Source organism: Salmo salar, chromosome 03 (genome assembly GCF_965601325.2).
Source record: "Salmo salar chromosome 03, fSalSal1, whole genome shotgun sequence".
Taxonomy (NCBI): Eukaryota; Metazoa; Chordata; class Actinopteri; order Salmoniformes; family Salmonidae; genus Salmo; species Salmo salar.
In genome coordinates this window covers 28,002,656-28,020,811 of record NC_138293.1, presented here as the reverse complement: position 1 = coordinate 28,020,811, position 18,156 = coordinate 28,002,656, and the positions used below count along the sequence as shown (strand labels likewise).

Below are 18,156 nucleotides of genomic sequence, written 5' to 3'. Positions count from 1 at the left end.
AATGACAATTGAAAAAAAGGTAAAATAAAACGAAGTGCAGCTGGTTGTGGAAAAAGTACCCAATTGTCATTATAAAAATACTGTAAAGGAAAATGACTCAAGTAAAAGTGAGTCACCCAGTAAAATCCTACTCGAGTCAGTCTAAAAGTATTGCTAAAATATACTTAAGTATCAAAAGTAAAAGTATAAATCATTTCAAATTCCTTATATTAAGCTAACCAGATAGCACCATTTGTGTCTTTTTTTATTTACGGATAGCCAGGGGCACGCTCCAACCAGACATAATTTACAAACGAAGCATGTGTTTAGTGAGTCCGCCAGGTCAGAGGCAGTAGGGATGACCAGGGATGTTCTCTTAATAAGTGTGTGAATTATACAATTTTCCTGTCCTGCTAAGAATTCAAAACATAACGAGTACTTTTGGGTGTCAAAGAAAATGTATGGAGTAAAAAGTACATCATTTTCTTTAAGAATGTAGTGAAGTAAAAGTATAAAGTTGTAAAAAATATAAATAGTAAAGTACAGATACCCCCCAAAAAACTACTTAAGTAGTACTTTCAAGTAGTTTTACTTAAGTACTTTGCATCAATGCTAGTTTGCAGTGATATTGATGTACATTCTGATGAAAGCTGATCATGTAGCAACCTTCAGTTCTAATACCCACAAAATCCCAATTTATCCTGTTGACAACAAGCTTTATTTGAGCTTAACAGTTAACAAATGACTGGTGAAGAACAGCTATGTCATTTCTGGATTGTAATGTCAAGTAACCAGCACTGACTTAAAATATCCAGGTGACATGATTTTTCATTCCTGCAGGCCTACACCCCCAATTATATGATGGCCCTGGCCCCCAAAGTGACAGCCTGAGCACAGAGCATAAATTCAGTGCACAGTATATATCCATTAATGTCATATCATCCAAACTTTTACATCAGTTTTGAAGGAAGAAAGACCATCAGAGGGCATACAGAAACCTTTAACTTTTATTTACCACATAAAAAAAAGTGAACCACACTATACAAATGGTTTTCTGGTAGCAGGTAACAATGCAGATTACACTTCTAAGGGCCTTTTTCAAACACACAGATCGCGCTCTGGAAGTGCAGCTAAAATTGCTCATCTTTTTTTTTTAAAACACGTTCTTCATTTGCTCCTGCCACGTAACGCAGCAGTGTCTTAATAGCTTCTCCCCTATTATGTCTTTTTGCTCCTTAAATGCAGATAGGCAGTAGCATGCAACCCTCGGTGTGAAGGGTTTTGATTGGGTTTTTTGTAATGTTAACTTTGCAAGATAAAGGGGTAAAGGTCTCTGTCCATATTTACATATCAAAATGTATCTGTCGAACCTGAGCAGTTCAGATGGGATCTTCAAACAAACACTGGGCGAGCAGCTATCCCATAATCTCAGAGTTTAAAGGGAAGTCCAGCTTTAGCAACCACCTTGATGATTCAGAAGACTTTTCATTCTTCTTTATGTTTTTTATTTTTCTCCTTCGGTGCTCGCATTCCTGACAACATTGGCCAAATGTCAAAAAGAATGATGTTTATTACTCAAGAAACAACTTAAAAAAAAGAAAGGTGGAAGGGTGGAGAACAAGGTTTTAAGCCAAGTAGCTGTAAGTGTCTTTCTCTCCGTCGACACGCTCCAGGTACTCCTTCTCTATCAGGATGTCGATGCATTTCTGATAGACAAACACACATGACCATTATTACCATTACTAACACGGCAGATGTTGCATAGAGAAAGTGGTTTCCATAAACCTACAGGAAACAACCATAATGTAAAAACACAGTATAGATTTGTTACATTTCTGAAAGACAAACAAGACCGTTCCTACCATGGCAGGTGTTGCATTTACAGTATGTGGTTCCATGAAATCCTCTGGAGTCGCAAAGTAAATTGCCATCTAATGTTCCCTAATCTAATGCATAATTTACCTTGATGACGGGGACTCTTGGTTTAAACCTGGATGACAGCTGGTTCAGAACCTCTGCCAGGAGCTGCTGATGTTTCAGCACTTTACGCATCTTCATGATTCTCACGATGGCTGCCTGCAGTAGGGTGGAGGAATACAACAGAACAGCCTTAAACAACAATATTCTAGACTAGAGCCAGTCATTTGTGCACGATGGATGATAAACATCGATTTTTGTGAGCGTTAACGAGTGCTTGAGAGTGTGTAAATGTCAGTGAAACAGAAGAGCATGATGATGGACTGATGGACAGTGTACCTGTATTAGCAGTTTCCTGTCCTCCTCTATGTTCTTGTGAGTGGTTTCCTGCTCCTGCTTCTGCTCTGTCTTCATTGGCACGTTAATGTTCACCCGAAGTTTCTTGCTGTCAAGATTAAAATCAAAACCTGCTATCAGCAACAGTTCATGGAATCGATACAGTACAGTAACATCATAAGAATGATGAACATCTTTTTTTACACCATTTGTACAGTTGTGATCTACACTGATAACATGGGCTACATCCCAAATGGCACTCCATTCCCTACGTGGTGCACAATATAGGGAATAGGGTGACATTTGGAAACAGCCATGGTGAGTGTCATCACTCACTTTTTGTATCCCAGGAAGAGTTTTATTAAGGTGTCTGGTTTGAACTCCACTTCATCCACATTTGCATTCTCATCCTCCAGGACCTGGACAAAAGAACATGGCTTAGGTCCAAACTTTCAAAGAGACTCTACAGTGCTGAATGGTGATTCCCTATCAACTGGAGTTATTTCTGTCTAACTGCTAATAAGAGGCACAAAACTTACCAGCAATTTGGACTTCAACAAGATTTGCAACACTTGTACCAAAATGTCCTGTTGGGGGGAAAAAAACAAACCTTCATCAAAATGTATGAAGCAAATTAGTGGGCTGTTGCTTTCAGCTTATATCTACACATCACAGCATAACATCTTCATTTGAAAAACCATCCATCAAAGAGAATGGTCTGTCTGACAGTATCTTTTGAATTACATTTATTTTGAGTAACAGACAAATACAACAAATGTAGAATGTGGACCCAGAGGATATCACTTGAAAGTATTCATTAAAACGCTTGTTTCCAAAGTGGTCCTCGATGGTATACTGGATCCCTTAGAGTTGTCAGTACTCACTATCTTGATCTGCGTGCTGTCAGTGAGCTGCTGCACTGTGTAGACGTCCTCAGTGTTGTATTGTAGTAAGATGGCCATCTGGAAGGTAGAAGCCTGGGAGGACAGGAGGAGCAACAGGGAATACGTCAAAACCATCTTACAGTACAGGATACAACGGCAACTCAGCTCCATGCATATGGTTGATTTGTGGAATTTTTTGCTTGTTGACAGCGAGCACACAGCAGTATGCTCCAGTATGTTTGTTCAACAATGTTGGTTGATTAATGAATATTCACAACTTGTGAGAGTCTGAAAGGACATTATTGCATTTTATTTGACCAGAGAGACAACAGCTGTACTCGCCTGTAGAGTGTATCTGTTCTTAAAGCAGTTGGTGACCAGCTCTCCTTTGGACAGGTGGTAGAGCCAGGTCAGCTTGCGCCCGCTGTGTCTGCTGGCGTAGAAGGCCGTGAACCTTTGGTAACTCCTCTCCAGCTGAATGAGGGAAGGAGTGAAGAAAAGAGAGAACGGTGAGTAAACAGGGATCAATGTCAGTTAATTGAGTCACTGTGGAGGAGATCCGTTAGTGTGTCTTACCTCAGAGGGCAAAGCAAATGTACAGGACTGCTGGAAGGGCCAGGAACCAGAACTGAGGACCTGGATGCTGAAGTCCACTGGGATATAGACACACAAACAGATCAGCAATCTTCTTACCATAGTTCTTTGTTTCAAAGAGATTCTTTGTTTTACAGTTTGGTTAGGATAACACAGGGCTGTAGATTAATCTCAGTAACCAAGTTTCCAATAAACTCCTTTCTGTCATAATGAATCCCAGAATCTGGAAACTCTCCTTTTGCTCATTAGTCACATTATACTCACAGTCCAAAGGCTCAGAGTTGGTGAGGTGCTTTTTGAATTGTTCATTTAGGTCTTTGCTGACGCCGATGTCCTGGAACATGCGCTGGAGTTTAGAGGTGTACTCGAAGCCGCACGCTTGCTGTTGGGAAAGAGGGCAGGACATACCATTAAAACAGGGGTGACCCCAGGTAAAACACAGTCCAAACACTGAGCAACCAGAGAATATCTTACGGATTGTAATTCAACAAACCAATCAAAATGCAATGGCAATATCACAATAAAATCTGCAAACTGATCAAATGTGTTTCAAGGCAATTAAAGGCATTGTCATGAGGTGAACAAGATTTCAGTTGTGTACTACCTTCAGTTTGGAGATCATACTGGCTTCAGCATCGTCACTGGCGCTGTTCTGATGGACTAAACGCTTAGCCAGCATCTTGGCGTAGAACTTCTGGAACACATCTTTGTCCTCTATGTACTTAAAGACCACCATCTAGGGAAGAGAACACATAACAGTTAGATATAGAGTTGTGAATAGAGATCACGTAAACCAACTAAAATACAACATCAGACTGAAGGAGGGGGAGGAGATTGGGTCTGTAATGAAGGGCAGGCAGTTGTGGAAGTCCCAGTTTTCATCCTGTCGACTCCAGATAACCAGATGAAGTACCAGTGGCCCGTGTTTTCTCATTAAAGTGTTTATTGGTCTCTTGGCTGTCGTCAGAGCTTTTAAACTAAATACTAAACCATCCTTTCATTTCTGAGTGTGATGGCACCGGGGACTCAGGATGTGGCTGCGTTGTTGATGTCATGTTAATCAGGCCTTTTGATTTGAACATATGGATTGTTTTCGTTTTGTAGGCTAGGCTACCTAATTAATTATTTATGGATCAAGCCTTAGCAGTCATTCTGATCTTGTTCCCAATGATCAGTGCTTTAGTTTATTATGTTGCTGTCCAGCTGTCCATGTTTTTTGTGCAATAGCATTTTGATTTGAACATCCGAAAAGTTTGTGCGTGTAATAGGCTATTTAATTTATATATGTTACAGCACATTGGTTTCACTAATAAATATGCTGAAATGGAACCAAATTATCATTTTTTGTCTTCAGTCCTTTTTACACTGAACAAAAATGTAAACGCAACATGTAAAGTGCTGGTCCCATGTTTTCATTAGCTGAAATAAAAGATCCCAGAAATGTTCCATACGCACAAAAAGCTTACTTCTCTCAAATGTTGTGCACAAATTTGATAACTTCCCTGTTAGGGATCATTTCTCCTTTGCCAAGATAATCCATCCACCTGACAGGTGTGGCATATCAACAAGATGATTATTGATCACTACACAGGGGCACCTTATGTTGGGGACAATAAAAAGGCACTCAAATGTGCATTTTTGTCACAACACAATGCCACAGATGTCTCAAGTTTTGAGAGAGCATACAATTGGCATGCTGACTGCAGGAATGTCCACCAAAGCTGTTGCCAGATAATTTAATGTTCATTTCTCTACCATAAGCCGCCTCCAACACAGTTTTAGAGAATTTGGCAGTAATTCCAACCAGTCTCACAACCACAGACCATGTGTATGGCGTCGTGTGGGTGAGCAGTTTGCTAATGTCAACGTTTTGAACAGAGTGCCCCGTGGTGGTGGGTTTATGGTATGGGCAGGCATAAGCTACGGACAACGACACAATTGCATTTTATCGATTGGTAATTTGAAAGCACAAAAATACCGTGACGAGATCCTAAGACTCCTTGTGAGGCCCAGTTTTTTTTTAGGTATCTGTGAACAACAGATGCATAACTGTATTCCCAGTCATGCAAAATCCATAGATTAGGTCCTAATTTATTTAAATTGACTGATATGTACTGTAACAGTAAAATCTTTGAAATTGTTGCATGTTGCGTTTATATTTCTGTTCAGTATAAATAGGATAGATGGACTATATGGGCTACGGTAAAGATTGAATGTAATAGTCTGTCTTTAACCAGCCTGAGTAGGCCTATAACTCAGCGTTATACTCTTCCTACTCTACTTAGCGTTTAGAGAAATTAAGCAAATTGGAAATTAGCTATTGTCAGGCTCGTTAATGCGATGCAGGGCCACGGTCAGTACATGTTTACGTTCTGGAACATTCAATTGAAAGGAAACGAGATTCCGTACTGAACGACCAGTTGAAAAACTGTGAGGAGTTGGGTTGTGGGTTGGGGAACGCTGTCAGCCTGGCCACTGCCCATTAAATACGTCACTCATTGCTTCAAGTCACACCTCGACACACCCACCAAACGTACCTCAAAGTCCGTTCAAGAACGTTTTGGGAAACGTGTCTTTCAGTACCAACCATTCCGCAATGTGGCAAACGTTTAAACTAACCGAACGCACCTCATGTCTGTTGAATTTGCAAAAATCCACCCGCACTCGGCCCCACCTCACATACTCAGCCAGTCAGGAGTCGCTACTGCATGGCGGCCGTGGCATACTGCATACATTTTTACTAAACAGTATGTGCTGAATAGTATGCGACGATGAGTGCATAATATGCAGTTTAAGTATGTAGTACGCTAGTATGGATATTCAGACATGGCCAGTGTGACAGCTGAACACTTGAGAAAAAGCAGTCCCCCAACTTACCACTTGGTTTAGTGTGTCTTCCAGCTCTGCCTCCTCTGGGTTCTTTGAGCTGTGCGAAATAAAGAATTTCATTTAAAATCAATGTCAATGTGAACCATTTCAGAACAAACGTCAATAGCAATACTGGAGTGCAGGCTACTGCCCTCAAGCGTGCGTAGACTTGAATATCAAACTGTGGGTCTGGAGTTATGTGTTGGGTGAATGCATCAGAGGAGAGACTGAGTGACACACCTCTTCTTCAGCAGAGAGTCACAGTATCTAGCCAGCAGCTCTGGGGATTTGCTGGACGACTGTACCATCTTGGTCACAGCATTGTTGTTTATGAAGCGTCCACAGGCCTGGAAAAAAACTATTCAAACTTAACAGCAACAGTGTGCGTGACACCACATGAAAACCTCTTACACCACAAAATATAGTCAAATTTGACCATACCTTGTCCAGAGCAGCAACAAAACCAGCGTCGTTGTTGAACGCTGACATTACTAAAGCATTATACTTTTTGTGGACGTCTAAGATGGTCTGGACATACATTTTGGGATCCTGTGGTGAAGTAAATGAAAACAAGAAAGTCAAGGATAACCCAAGTGAACTGGAGAGAGTGTCTCAGATGAATCCAATAAAGATGTGAACCTTTGGGTAAAAAGTATGCGAAAAATGTCACTATTTTATCCACCCTAGTTCTTACATTGAGAGCCGCTTCTCCACACTTCTCTATAGCAGCAAGGCCCTGGTTGTATATGTGCGTCTCCAGGAGTTTTTTCAGCTCTCCCAACCCATCAGTGATCCGGGACACCAAATTGTACATCCGCCCAAGGTCTACACAGAGAGATATATATATATGAGAATAAATGGTGATAACCACAAACATACATTTACACAGCCAAAGCTCACATGGAAAGTACATATACAGTAAATGTACATATAGAAGTACATACACTGAGTGTACAAAGCATTAGAAACACCTTCCTAATATTGAGTTTTGCCCTCAGGAAAGCCTCAATTCGTCAGGGCATGGACTCTACAAGGTGTCAAAAGCGTTCCACAGGAATGCTGGCCCATGTTGACTGCAATGCTTCCCACAGTTTCAGTGTCAAGTTGTTGAATGGATGTCCTTTGGTTGGTGGACCATTCTTGATACACACCGGAAACCTTTGAGTGTGAAAAACCCAGCAATGTTGCAGTTCTTGACACACTCAAACCGGTGGGCCTGGCACCTACTACCATGCCCTGTTCAAAGATACTTAAATATTTTGTCTTGCCCATTCACCCACTGAATGTTAAACATTCACAATCCATGTCTCAATTGTCTCAAGGCTTAAAAATCCTTCTTTAAATGCATTTGTTTCCCCTTCATCTACACTGATTGAAGTGGATTTAACAAGAGACATCAGTAAGGGACCATAGCTTTCATCTGGTCAGTCTGTCATGGAATGAGCAGGTGTTCCTAATGTTTTGTACACTGTGTACAAATTTATGGAAAGTACACAAAGCAAAAAGGCAAGTCTGGCAATTGCCATCTGGACTCTCCTCTGTACCTTCATTTTTGTCAGCGTCAAGAAGATTCTGGAACTCTGTGTGGAAAATCTCCAGGTGCTTCTCGATGAGCACCTGCTCACACTTGCGGGCCAGCTCGTCCTGCGTGCTCTCATGGAGGTACACTTGCACCCTCCGCTGCTCCTCCAAAAGACGTGCCTCCGCCTGAGACAGAGGGAGAAAAAGAGAGCAGAGGGAGACCGATAGAGATGGAGAGAGAAAGAAGGATTCGGTTAACATTTTTACACTAAACAAAAGCCACAGATAAAGCTACTATTTAGCTTGATGCACAGGTTTGATAACCTACCTTCTTCATGTACTCAGTAACAGGGTTTTGTTGCAGGAACTCTGTGCTCTCTCGTGTGTAGAAGCGCTCGGTGTCCGCCAAGAACTGAGTCTCAAAGTATTCTTTGTAGACCGACAATGTGGGGCCTTTGGCAAAGGCATCGTCCTCATTGAGGCCCAACTCAACTAAAAGACACACAACTCCACTGTCAGCGCCATGAAATTAGATTTTGCACAATAGTTTCAGATTGGTTGACCAACACACAACTAAAATATGCCAGGACCTACCATAGGATTGGACGACTCCACTGATAAGCCTGGTGTTGATGGTCTCTCCGTTACGTTCCTTCTCGATGAGCTTCAATACAGCATTTGTGACCTTAGTTGCGGGGGGAAATAAATGTAGGGTAAATGCCTTCAACAAAATGTACATTATCACAATCTAGTCACTAATCAACTAAGACTGGGAATAACTTTTCCACAGCTGATCGGAGGGGATACTCACTTGTTTATTCAAAGGTCTGAAAAGGCATTCCCTCCATGTCACCAAAGCGAGCTGAAAGGAGAAGAAAGCATGGGGCGAGGCATACGGTTGAGAAAACCATCTAAGATGAGATCTGGGTTAAGAAATGTATTGTCTTTCGTCTTACGGAGTAGATTTCATAGATCCCTTTGCGCCCCTCGTCACACTCGCGGCGGACCCAGTGCCGGTTGAGGTAGGCACAGATACCATTCAGCACTTTGCTGGAAAATCTGTAGTCTTCCCACTGCTGTGTGTAGAACTTTAATACACTCTCATCCATCAGGTCTTCTCCATCCTACAGATGAAGGGAAAAGAGAGGGAGAAGACTGATATTTAGTTAAAGATAAGCATGCACATGTGGTAGGATATTTCATATGCTTCCTTTAACCTCTTTTGAAAGGGCTTATGAGAATTAACCAGTATTCAATTAATTCAGTCACTTCATTGACCTCAGTCCATTTAAAAAGGTACAGGAAAGAGCATTACCTTGAGCAGGTTGGTCAGGTAGTTCTTGAGGAATTCCTTGAGTCTCTTGTAGAGCTCCAGGCCCACAAACTGGGCCCCTCCTGGGGTGGGGGCCTTTTTGGAGGGCTTGGATGGCGGGGGCCCTGCCCCACGGGCCTGATTGGACTGGTGCACACTGGTACAGTAGTTATAAACGTGTCTGGGTGGTGGGTTAAGGCAACAACATAAATGTAGAAACTGAAAATACTGACAAATGGATTATCCCCAATTATGCTTCAAACTGATGCAAACCTGTGCCATAAAAACACAAAATGCATTTTTTCCAGCTTCGCCATTTTGTTTGACTAACCAGGCATAGAAACCATCCGTTAACTATGCCCCTTAATAAACACACACCGGGAAGTACATTAGTCAAAGAAGCCTCGCAGTGCATCTATGTGGAAGGATACGTGTAGAGTTCCATGTATCGTGCTTTGGCCATGCTCTGTCTGGTGTACACCTGCTGTATTCCTGCTCGCAGGTCATCCCAGATCTGGTCTAGGCCAATCTGTTTCAGCCCATGAGGGTTCTGGCTTCTGTTGGATGACATTGTCTCTTTGCTTGTTGTTGCTCTCTTCTCAGTTGCTCTGCGTCACTTTTTGTTTTATCGCGTGTAATGAAACTGTCAAGAGCTACTCCTCCATAAGGTGATGAAGAGAGAGGCCACAATCCAACAAAGACAAGGTGGGGTCTTCTCTTCAGAGTGGCAGACGATATTGGAAGACCCCCTTCAAGTAGAAATCAGGAGAGCACCCTGCCAAGAGACCTGCAAACACACACACAACAAAAAACATTGTAAGAAAGGAGCACACATTTGTATAAGTCACATAGTGCAGACTCTGAAGTGTAAGATAAAATGTTGGAAAAATAAATTAGCTCAATATATGCACTCTTTCAAAACTGCTTCCATTATAGACTACACTACACACCAAAATGATTGGAATAATTCCCCTGCCACACAAAGCTGCTCTCTAGACATGTGCTAATGTATGACATATTGTAAGAGATTAGCCTAGTCAGTGTTATATTGGACTCTAGCCTCCCATTGATCAGGACCTAGCAGCTGGGCCTGAGGCCTGACCTTCACTGGTCCTGAATATTGTAACTTTAATACAGTGTCAGTAAGTGTGCCTGTCCACCGCAGTGCAGCGCTGCCTGGGGGGAATATGGCTGACTGGATTGGGCTTTCCTTCAGCTTGAAACCTAAACCCTGCTGCCCTCGGCTTCTGTTTACCATGTGCATGGCGGGGCTGATTTCCGGCATGGAGAAGGAGATCCTTCAAGTATAATTGAATAATACATTGAAGGTAGAGAAATTACAAAGAAAAAAAACAACCATGATTAAAAAGGAGACAAGAGCGCAGAATTACGATTTCAAAATTATGTAGGCCTAACCTGATCTTGTTTCATTACTGTGTTTATGTATGCAAATATGTTAATTTATATTCTACTAAGTCTTAGAATACAACCATATGATAATATCCTTGGTTACTAGAGACAAATGTATCTAATAAGAATATGACTTTTCTTGAATCCAGAAACACTGCATGCACTTTGCATGAATGACAAACATGAGATGGTAACATAACTGGTGGGCTTAATCGTTTAATAACCGACTGTTCAAGATAATTTGTTACTCCTTCAGTCAAGGCTCAATTATTCATAATCTTATCAGAGACAGGGTTGGCTCTCTGTAACCATGGCAACAGATGCAGATAACGCAGAAAACTCACTAGAAAGAGGTAGCCTAACCTCTCAAAGTGGTGTGGGTGCTATGGATGGAGGGAACTAGCATATGTGCAGTAAAGGTAGCTTGCTGCATAACAAAGTTCTCAAACAGTGACACTAATCCAGTTCAACAAATAAACTAATGAAACTTCGGACAGTTGGCAGCAAAGAGGAAGCTACATGATCAAAGGGATAATAACGTTATGTTTGGGCAAAATGATTGTTGTTAGCTACCAGCTAAGTGACAATCTCGGAATGCCTGGCTTGCAATACGTCGTCACATATCTATTCTCTGTCTATTGTTAGCTAGCTCCATAGCTCACTGTCAGTTGCACAACTGTTAATATTGATAACTAGTAGGCAGCTAGCCAAAGGCAACATCGTTGTAGCTAACATTAGCTACAGTAACTTTATCTGGCTATAAACACCTGTACAGTCTTCCGGCACGATCTAGCTATCCAGGGAAACTTCTGAGTTTGTAACTAACTAGCTTTATCATGCCATGGCTAAACCTGTACATTAATATTAACCTGGTCAGTGAAGCGTAAGCAACAATAGCAGTTAGTAATGATTTGGACTAGCTGACGCTAGCATGATTTGCTAGGTGTATGTAGCAAGCTAGTAACACCAAATAACTACTCGATAACAAGACAAACTGCACATTGTGATTGACGACTGTTATTTAGCTAACATAGGGCATTGGCTAGTACTAACATGATATATAGATAACTAACATTAGCTAGCTAACTAACGTCACCGCGAGAAATGAGGCCTGTTGTTTGGGCGCAATGCTAGCTAGCGAAGTTAGCTGTTCGCAGAAGGCAGCCGAGATAAGACAGCCAGTCGGTGGTCACTGTATAAACACAACACAAAATAGTCTAGTGCGCGTTCAGTTTTTGTATAACCAGTTAGCTAACCTAGCTAGCTAAATAGGTACAATAATAGCAAAGTTCACTGGTGATATGTGTAACTAGCTATGCTTAGCTACTGTACTAGCTAGCTAACAAGCGAACGTAGCTAGCCGACGTTAGTTTACCATCGTCCAGTAGCAGTAGTGCTTGTTCTTGGCTCCAAATCAAAGAAAACAGTGCAAATTAGACACAAATACTACGTTTATAATCCGAGTAGAGTATTGAAAAATCCCCTTCCCAAAATAAATCCCCCTTTCCCTCTAAATTATTTACTTTCACTGCCACAACAATAGCTGCGGCAGTGTATAGAAATAACACTTTATAAATCTGCGTTCACAGAAAGATGTCCCATGGAATTTGAGTGTGGAATTTAACGTTCCGTATACGGTTGGCGGATAATAAGGCCATTTTGTTCCATGTCACAGCCTGGTTTGTGAGAATGTCAAACTTCTAAGGAAAACTGATTGATAATGATGTATACCCCTACTACAACAGAAAACAATTCGTGTCGTCATATTCTAAAACATCCTGTGATTTTAATATGGTTTTACCGGTCTGGCTCTGGCATAGTTTGATGAACCAGGCTACAATCAGCTAGATGGTTCCCCTTCCACTCACCACCAAATGTTATTATGAGAGGAAGGCTGGCAGTGGGAGAAAATTGAGTAAGATGGATTTTGGCAGTTCTGTAACACTGAGATGGGTCTGGATGCTTGATGTTACATCCAGTATAGCATCCAGCTCAGAGATAAAACGTCCTGCATAGCATCCAGCTCAGTTACATCCAGCATCCAACGTCCAGCTCAGAGTAACATTCAGCATCCAGCTCAGTTATATCCAGCATCTGACTTAGAGTTAGTTACATACAGCATCAAGCTGAGAGTTACATCCGGCTCAGACTTCAAATCAAATTTTATTTGTCAATTTTTTTTAATGATTATATTTTTTATTTAACCTTTATTTAACTAGGCAAGTCAGTTTAGAAATATTTCTTTACAATGCCGGCCTACCCCGGCCAAACCTTGCCCTAACCCGGGCGACGCTGGGCCAATTGTGCGCTGCCCTATGGGACTCCCAAAGACAGCCGGTTATGATACAGCCCGGGATCAAACCAGGGTCTGTAGTGACGCCTCTAGCACTACGATGCAGTGCCTTAGACAACTGCGCCACTCGGGAGCCCGAATACAACAGTTATAGACCTTACCAGGAAATGCTTACATCCAACATCCAGCACAGAGTTATATCCAGCATCCGACTCAGAGTTACATCCAGCATCCAGCCCAGCGTTACATCCAGCATCCGGCTGAGAGTTACATCCAGCATCCGGCTGAGAGTTACATCCAGCATCCAGCTGAGAGTTACATCCAGCATCCGGCTCAGTGTTACATCCAGCATCCGGCTGAGAGTTACATCCAGCATCCTGCTCAGCGTTACATCCAGCATCCGGCTGAGAGTTACATCCAGCATCCAGCTCAGCGTTACATCCAGCATCCGGCTGAGAGTTACATCCAGCATCCAGCTGAGAGTTACATCCAGCATCCAGCTCAGCGTTACATCCAGCATCCGGCTCAGCGTTACATCCAGCATCCGGCTGAGAGTTACATCCAGCATCCAGCTCAGCGTTACATCCAGCATCCGGCTGAGAGTTACATCCAGCATCCAGCTGAGAGTTACATCCAGCATCCAGCTCAGCGTTACATCTAGCATCCGGCTGAGAGTTACATCCAGCATCCGGCTGAGAGTTACATCCAGGATCCGGCTGAGAGTTAAATCCAGCATCCAGCTGAGAGTTACATCCAGCATCCGGCTGAGAGTTACATCCAGCATCCGGCTGAGAGTTACATCCAGCTCAGCGTTACATCCAGCATCCAGCTGAGAGTTACATCCAGCATCCAGCTCAGCGTTACATCAAGCATCCATTTTGACACAACGTTGGAAGTATGCTTGGGGTCATTGTCCATTTGGAAGACCCATTTGCAACCAAGCTTTAACTTCCTGACTGATGTCTTGAGATGTTGCTTCAATATATCCACATAATTTTCCTTCCTCATGATTTTGTTTAGTGCACCAGTCCCTCCTGCAGCAAAGCACCCCGACAACATGATGCTGCCACCCCCGTGCTTCACGGTTGGGATGGTGTTCTTCGGCTTGCAAGCCTCCCCCTTTTTCCTCCAAACATAACGATGGTCATTATGGCCAAACAGTTCTATTTTTGTTTCATCAGACCAGAGGACATTTCTCCAAAAAGTATGATCTTTGTCCCCATGTGCAGTTGCAAACCGTAGTCTGGCTTTTTTATGGCAGTTTTGGAGCAGTGGCTTCTTCCTTGCTGAGCGGCCTTTCAGGTTATGTCAATTTAGGACTCGTTTTACTGTGGATATAGATACTTTTGTACCTGTTTCCTCCAGCATCTTCACAAGGTCCTTTGCTGTTGTTCTGGGATTGATTTGCACTTTTCACACCAAAGTACCTTCATCTGTAGGAGACAGAACGCATCTCCTTCCTGAGCGGTATGACGGCTGCGTGGTCCCATGGTGTTTATACTTGCGTACTATTCTCTGTACAGATGAACGTGGTATCTTCAGACGTTTGGAAATTGCTCCCAAGGATGAACCAGACTTGTGGAGGTCTACAATAATTTTTCTGAGGTCTTGGCTGATTTCTTTTGATTTTCCCATGATGTCAAGCAGAAGGGGCACTGAGTTTGAAGGTAGGCCTTGAAATACATCCACAGGTACACCTCCAATTGACTCATATGATGTCACTTAGCCTATCAGAAGCTTCTAAAGCCATGACATAATTTTCTGGAATTTTCCAAGCTCTTTAAAGGCACAGTCAACTTAGCGTATGTAAACTTCTGACCCACTGGAATTGTGATACAGTGAATGATAAGTGAAATAATCTGTCTGTAAACAATTGTTGGAAAAATGACTTGTGTGCACAAAGTAGATGTCCTAACCGACTTGCCAAGACTATAGTTTGTTAACAAGAAATGTGTGGAGTAGTTGAAAAATGTGTTTTAATGACTTCAACCTAACCATTTTATTACGTTTGCAATTGCAACAAATAATCTGCTCAGACCCCAACCAAGGAGCATTAAAAGTCGTGCTATAAATTCTCAGACAACCCAAAGATTCCTTGATGCCCTTCCAGACTGCCTCTGCCTACCCAAGGACGTCAGAGGACAAAAATCAGTTAACCACCTAACCGAGGAACTCAATTTAACCTTGCGCAATACCCTAGATGCAGTTGCACCCCTAAAAACTAAAAACATCTGTCATAAGAAACTAGCTCCCTGGTATACAGAAAATACACGAGCTCTGAAGCAAGCTTCCAGAAAATTGGAACGGAAATGGCGCCACACCAAACTGGAAGTCTTCCGACTAGCTTGGAAAGACAGTACCGTGCAGTATCGAAGAGCCCTCACTGCTGCTCGATCATCCTATTTTTCCAACTTAATTGAGGAAAATAAGAACAATCCGAAATTTATTTTTGATACTGTCGCAAAGCTAACTAAAAAGCAGCCTTCGCAAATGGAGGATGGCTTTCACTTCAGCAGTAATAAATGTATGAACTTCTTTGAGGAAAAGATCATGATCATTAGAAAGCAAATTACAGACTCCTCTTTAAATCTGGGTATTCCTCCAAAGCTCCATTGTCCTGAGTCTACACAACTCTGCCAGGACCTAGGATCAAGGGAGATACTAAAGTGTTTTAGTACTATATCTCTTGACACAATGATGAAAATAATCATGGCCTCCAAACCCTCAAGCTGCATACTGGACCCTATTCCAACTAAACTACTGAAAGAGCTGCTTCCTGTGCTTGGCCCTCCTATGTTGAACATAATAAACGGCTCTCTATCCACCGGATGTGTACCAAGCTCACTAAAAGTGGCAGTAATAAAGCCTCTCTTGAAAAAGCCGAATCTTGATCCAGAAATTATAAAAAACTATCGGCCTATATTGAATCTTCCATTCCTCTCAAAAATTTTAGAAAAAGCTGTTGCACAGCAACTCACTGCCTTCCTGAAGACAAACAATGTTAATGACGTCAGACCGAGGCTCTGCAACTGTCCTCGTGCTCCTAGATCTTAGTGCCGCTTTTGATACCATCGATCACCACATTCTTTTGGAGAGATTGGAAACCCAAATTGGTCTACATGGACAAGTTGTGGCCTGGTTTAGATCTTATCTGTCGGAAAGATATCAGTTTGTCTCTGTGAATGGTTTGTCCTCTGACAAATCAATTGTAAATTTCGGTGTTCCTCAAGGTTCCGTTTTAGGACCACTATTGTTTTCACTATATATTTTACCTCTTGGGGATGTCATTCGAAAACATAATGTTAAATTTCACTGCTATGCGGACGACACACAGCTGTACATTTCAATGAAACATGGTGAAGCCCCAAAATTGCCCTCGCTAGAAGCCTGTGTTTCAGACATAAAGAAGTGGATGGCTGCAAACTTTCTACTTTTAAACTCGGACAAAACAGAGATGCTTGTTCTAGGTCCCAAGAAACAAAGAGATCTTCTGTTGAATCTGACAATTAATCTGGATGGTTGTACAGTCGTCTCAAATAAAACTGTGAAGGACCTCGGCGTTACTCTGGACCCTGATCTCTCTTTTGAAGAACATATCAAGACTGTTTCAAGGACAGCTTTTTTCCATCTACGTAACATTGCAAAAATCAGAAACTTTCTGTCCAAAAATGACGCAGAAAAATTAATCCATGCTTTTGTTACTTCTAGGCTGGACTACTGCAATGCTCTACTTTCCGGCTACCCGGATAAAGCACTAAATAAACTTCAGTTAGTGCTAAATACGGCTGCTAGAATCCTGACTAGAACCAAAAAATTTGATCATATTACTCCAGTGCTAGCCTCCCTACACTGGCTTCCTGTTAAGGCAAGGGCTGATTTCAAGGTTTTACTGCTAACCTACAAAGCATTACATGCGCTTGCTCCTACCTATCTTTCCGATTTGGTCCTGCCGTACATACCTACACGTACGCTACGGTCACAAAACGCAGGCCTCCTAATTGTCCCTAGAATTTCTAAGCAAACGGCTGGAGGTAGGGCTTTCTCCTATAGAGCTCCATTTTTATGGAATGGTCTGCCTACCAATGTGAGAGACGCAGACTCAGTCTCAACCTTTAAGTCTTTACTGAAGACTTATCTCTTCAGTAGGTCCTATGATTAAGTATAGTCTGGCCCAGGAGTGTGAAGGTGAACGGAAAGGCTGGAGCAACAAACCGCCCTTGCTGTCTCTGCCTTGCCGGTTCCCCTCTTTCCACTGGGATTCTCTGCCTCTAACCCTTTTACAGGGGCTGAGTCACTGGCTTACTGGTGTTCTTCCATGCCGTCCATGGGAGGGGTGCGTCACTTGAGTGGGTTGAGTCACTGACGTGGTCTTCCTGTCTGGGTTGGCGCCCCCCCCTTGGGTTGTGCCATGGCGGAGATCGTTGTGGGCTATACTCGCCCTTGTCTTAGGACGGTAAGTTGGTGGTTGGAGACATCCCTCTAGTGGTGTGGGGGCTGTGCTTTGGCAAAGTGGGTGGGGTTATATCCTGCCTGTTTGGCCCTGTCCGGGGGTATCATCAGATGGGGCCACAGTGTCTTCTGATCCCTCCTGTCTCAGCCTCCAGTATTTATGCTGCAGTAGTTTATGTGTCGGGGGGCTAGGGTCAGTCTGTTACATCTGGAGTATTTCTCTTGTCTTATCCGGTGTCCTGTGTGAATTTAAATATGCTCTCTCTAATTCTCTCTTTCTCTCTTTCTGTCTTTCTCTCGGAGGACCTGAGCCCTAGGACCATGCCTCAGGACTACCTGGTATGATGACTCCTTGCTGTCCCCAGTCCACCTGGCCGTGCTGCTGCTCCAGTTTCAACTGTTCTGCCTGCGGCTATGGAACCCTGACCTGTTCACCGGACGTGCTTGTTGCACCCTCGACAACTACTATGATTATTATTATTTGACCATGCTGGTCATTTATGAACATTTTAACATTTTAACATTTTAACATCTTGACCATGTTCTGTTATAATATCCACCCTGCACAGCCAGAAGAGGACTGGCCACCCCTC

The 18,156-nt window shown here is 42.6% G+C and overlaps 1 protein-coding gene across 1 annotated transcript; it reads right to left on the bottom strand.

Annotated features, from left to right (window-relative positions):
* Positions 1-968: 968 nt before the first annotated feature.
* Positions 969-12,413, bottom strand: LOC106599302 (cullin-1). Its single transcript, XM_014190463.3, has 22 exons — positions 12,197-12,413; positions 9,843-10,198; positions 9,415-9,592; positions 9,056-9,223; positions 8,911-8,961; positions 8,694-8,784; positions 8,428-8,591; positions 8,123-8,285; positions 7,273-7,403; positions 7,020-7,127; positions 6,819-6,925; positions 6,588-6,636; positions 4,315-4,446; positions 3,975-4,092; positions 3,693-3,769; positions 3,459-3,590; positions 3,117-3,209; positions 2,772-2,819; positions 2,569-2,651; positions 2,236-2,341; positions 1,942-2,055; positions 969-1,685 (listed from the first exon to the last, which is right to left on the bottom strand). The coding sequence occupies exons 2-22, from the start codon at positions 9,980-9,982 to the stop codon at positions 1,605-1,607; spliced, it is 2,334 nt and encodes a 777-aa protein (XP_014045938.1). The 5' UTR covers positions 9,983-10,198; positions 12,197-12,413; the 3' UTR covers positions 969-1,604.
* Positions 12,414-18,156: the final 5,743 nt, after the last annotated feature.